Source organism: Triticum dicoccoides, chromosome 3A, assembly GCF_002162155.2.
Source record: "Triticum dicoccoides isolate Atlit2015 ecotype Zavitan chromosome 3A, WEW_v2.0, whole genome shotgun sequence".
NCBI classification, from domain to species: domain Eukaryota; kingdom Viridiplantae; phylum Streptophyta; class Magnoliopsida; order Poales; family Poaceae; genus Triticum; species Triticum dicoccoides.
The window spans coordinates 24,760,606-24,763,126 of NC_041384.1; the positions used below are offsets into that span (position 1 = coordinate 24,760,606).

Below are 2,521 nucleotides of genomic sequence, written 5' to 3' on the forward strand. Positions count from 1 at the left end.
CTTAAAATATGTTCACGTAGCCTCTTAGGGCATCTCCAACACCAACCCGCAAAAACTGATGTTCGGACACGGATACGGGAGCCAGCCATCCAACCATAGCCATAAACGTCAGTCTGTTAAATTTAATTCATCAAAAAAAGTACTAAGCTAAATAGTCTTCCATCAAACATGTCATGATTCCTACAAAACACCTAGCTTTTTATTTGGCGGAAGGCAAACCATGTTTCCGGCCAAACATCTAAACATCAATGATTTAATCACTCTATTTGGTGTGCCTTCCGCCAAATATACTTGAAACATCCATGATATAATATGTGCCTTCCGCCGATAGTTTAATAATGACTATTTTGTGTGCTTCCGCCAAATATCAAGCCAGCCAGCCACACCTTCCTTCATATTTGTGTTGGATTTGTTATATGGATGTCCGGACTCCCGCAAACTTTGTCTACATTTGTCTTGGATTTGCCGAAATAATACGTTCGAATTGCTCGACGGACCGATACAAGACAGCGTTGAATGACAAACAGTATCCAAACAGCACAGTCCGGAAACATGTGTGGGTTTAAGGGTCCGCTTTAAAGATGCATTAGGAAAAACAGATCCTGTAAAACTGAAGAGAACTACACCGTTCATTTAAAATTAGACATTGCCATGTTGTCTTATTCATAGTATAATGTGTCCACCACACATATAGACTACTAGCAGTAGCCGGCCATCCATTTTTATTTTATTCTTACACAACACTCGACGAAGTTGATCGCGTGATCAATGGCGTGCTAGTTACCACCGGCGGCAACAGCCTCTGACGGCGTGCACGCAGGAGGGAAGGCTCCAAAGTAGCTGTCGATGCAGACGCGGCGGGAAGGGTGCGACCTGGCCGGCAGGCAGGTCTTGCAGGTCGGAGCACACTCGTCGACCTCGTCCCCGCAGCGGCACGTCGGCGGGTTGGACTTGGTGCACGTAGGCGAGTCGCAGCACTCCCACGGCCTGCAGATGGGCCCGGGGAGGCCGACGTACTGGTCTTGGCAGACGAGGCGGGACGGGTCGGCCATGGACGGCCCGCAGGACTTGCAGGTGGAGGGGCACTCGAAAACCTGGTCCATGCAGCGGCAGATCGGCGGTTCGGAGCGGGTGCACACCGCCTGGTCGCAGCACTTCCACGGCCTCTTCTTGGCCGCCATGGCTGCTTCGTCTGCAACTGCAAGCCCTCAGTTAATCAGTTTCGGATCTTCATGGACGCATGAAAGAAGCCAGGAACCGGAGAAGAAAGGAGTTGACGCACGCGCACCTTGGCCTTGGCTCGGCAGGAGAATGTCGCCCACGTCGCCGGCGACGAGCAGGGCTGCCTGCAATGCAAGCATCAGCAGGATGCTAGGAACGATGCATCGCTTCATCCCCATGGCGTGTGTAGTGAGCTTGCTTGTGCGTGTGAAGCTGGCTATGGCAGCCAGCCGTATATGTAGCCTTGTGACACCGATGGATCACCTAACGCGTGGACACGTGCACATATGCATGGATGTGAATGATAAAAAAAAATAAAACCAACCCAAGGGCTAACCCTCATTGTCTTTTCTTTATAGGAGAAACTCCGTAAGTACCGAGCGCCCATTCCGGGATTCGAACTCGGATGGGCTGGCAGCAACCTCAGCTGCCCAGCCAACGGGTCGACGCCCCGTCCTCGTGGATGTGGATGATGACTAGACAGATCACAGACAGCCGTACATCAGTACATGCAGTCACGTGAACCACGTTCTCCCTTCCCTTGATTGCAGCATGGGTACGTACCCTGATAATGAATGAATTGCAGGTGACAACGAAATCGACTGGATCCAATGCACTAACTTTTGGGCCCACACCGGACCTCACTTGTGGGCTGGCTAATCGATCGTTCGAAGGGCCGGCCTTTCTCGATGGAGGGTCAAGCTGGGTAAAATAAACAGTGCCACGCAGACCAATTTACTGCAGGGGCTGAACCACAAAAAAGATGTAGTACAGTACGCGGGAAAACACCAAATAGAGCCTGGGTTTCTTGAAGCATCTTTCCTAGGACTGATTTTGTTTATGATTTAGTTAAGCATTTTTTTGCTTAACCTGATTTGAACCATTTCTGTTTCACTAGTTTAGTTTGCAATGGTGCATCCTATTGAAATAATGATTTGCAAACTTGATATTTGTGATATGTGAAATTGGTGAAACAATTGAAATATAACTTTTGACAAGTGAAATAGTTGAAATAATTGCATATTATCGAAATATCTGTGCGGAACTGTTTGGCTCAATATTTGAAACTCCTTTTTTTCAATGTATGAAACTGGTTGTTTCAATATTTGAAACTATGTTCTCCAATATCTGAAATCACAAATTTTCAAATTAAATAGTTTATCAAAGTAGTCATCAAAAAAATATTTTTAAATAGTCAGAAAATAATAATTGTGAATTTTGAACATATTGAAATTGTTTTTAAAACCAATTTACATGATTTTAATATTTGAATCGAAAGTTTGCCTTTCTTTGGAAACAC

General features: G+C 46.3%; 1 protein-coding gene across 2 annotated transcripts; it reads right to left on the minus strand.

The window, feature by feature from the left end:
• Positions 1 to 605: 605 nt before the first annotated feature.
• LOC119266816 (Bowman-Birk type trypsin inhibitor-like) lies at positions 606 to 1,453 on the minus strand. 2 transcript variants are annotated; one of them, XM_037548095.1, is made up of 2 exons: positions 1,289 to 1,453; positions 606 to 1,192 (listed from the first exon to the last, which is right to left on the minus strand). In XM_037548095.1, exons 1-2 carry the CDS (start codon positions 1,398 to 1,400, stop codon positions 777 to 779), a joined length of 528 nt encoding a protein of 175 aa, XP_037403992.1. In that variant the 5' UTR covers positions 1,401 to 1,453; the 3' UTR covers positions 606 to 776. The 2 variants fall into 2 exon arrangements, with proteins under 2 accessions (XP_037403992.1, XP_037403991.1); XM_037548094.1 differs by having other exon boundaries at positions 606 to 1,198; positions 1,289 to 1,446.
• Positions 1,454 to 2,521: the final 1,068 nt, after the last annotated feature.

Coding starts and splice junctions, on each gene's coding strand:
- LOC119266816 (XM_037548094.1), bottom strand. CDS start 1,400: ATGGGGATGAAGCGATGCATCGTTCCTAGCATCCTGCTGATGCTTGCA. Junction 1,199..1,288: donor CCTGCCGAGCCAAGGCCAAG/GTGCGCGTGCGT, acceptor GAGGGCTTGCAG/TTGCAGACGAAGCAGCCATG.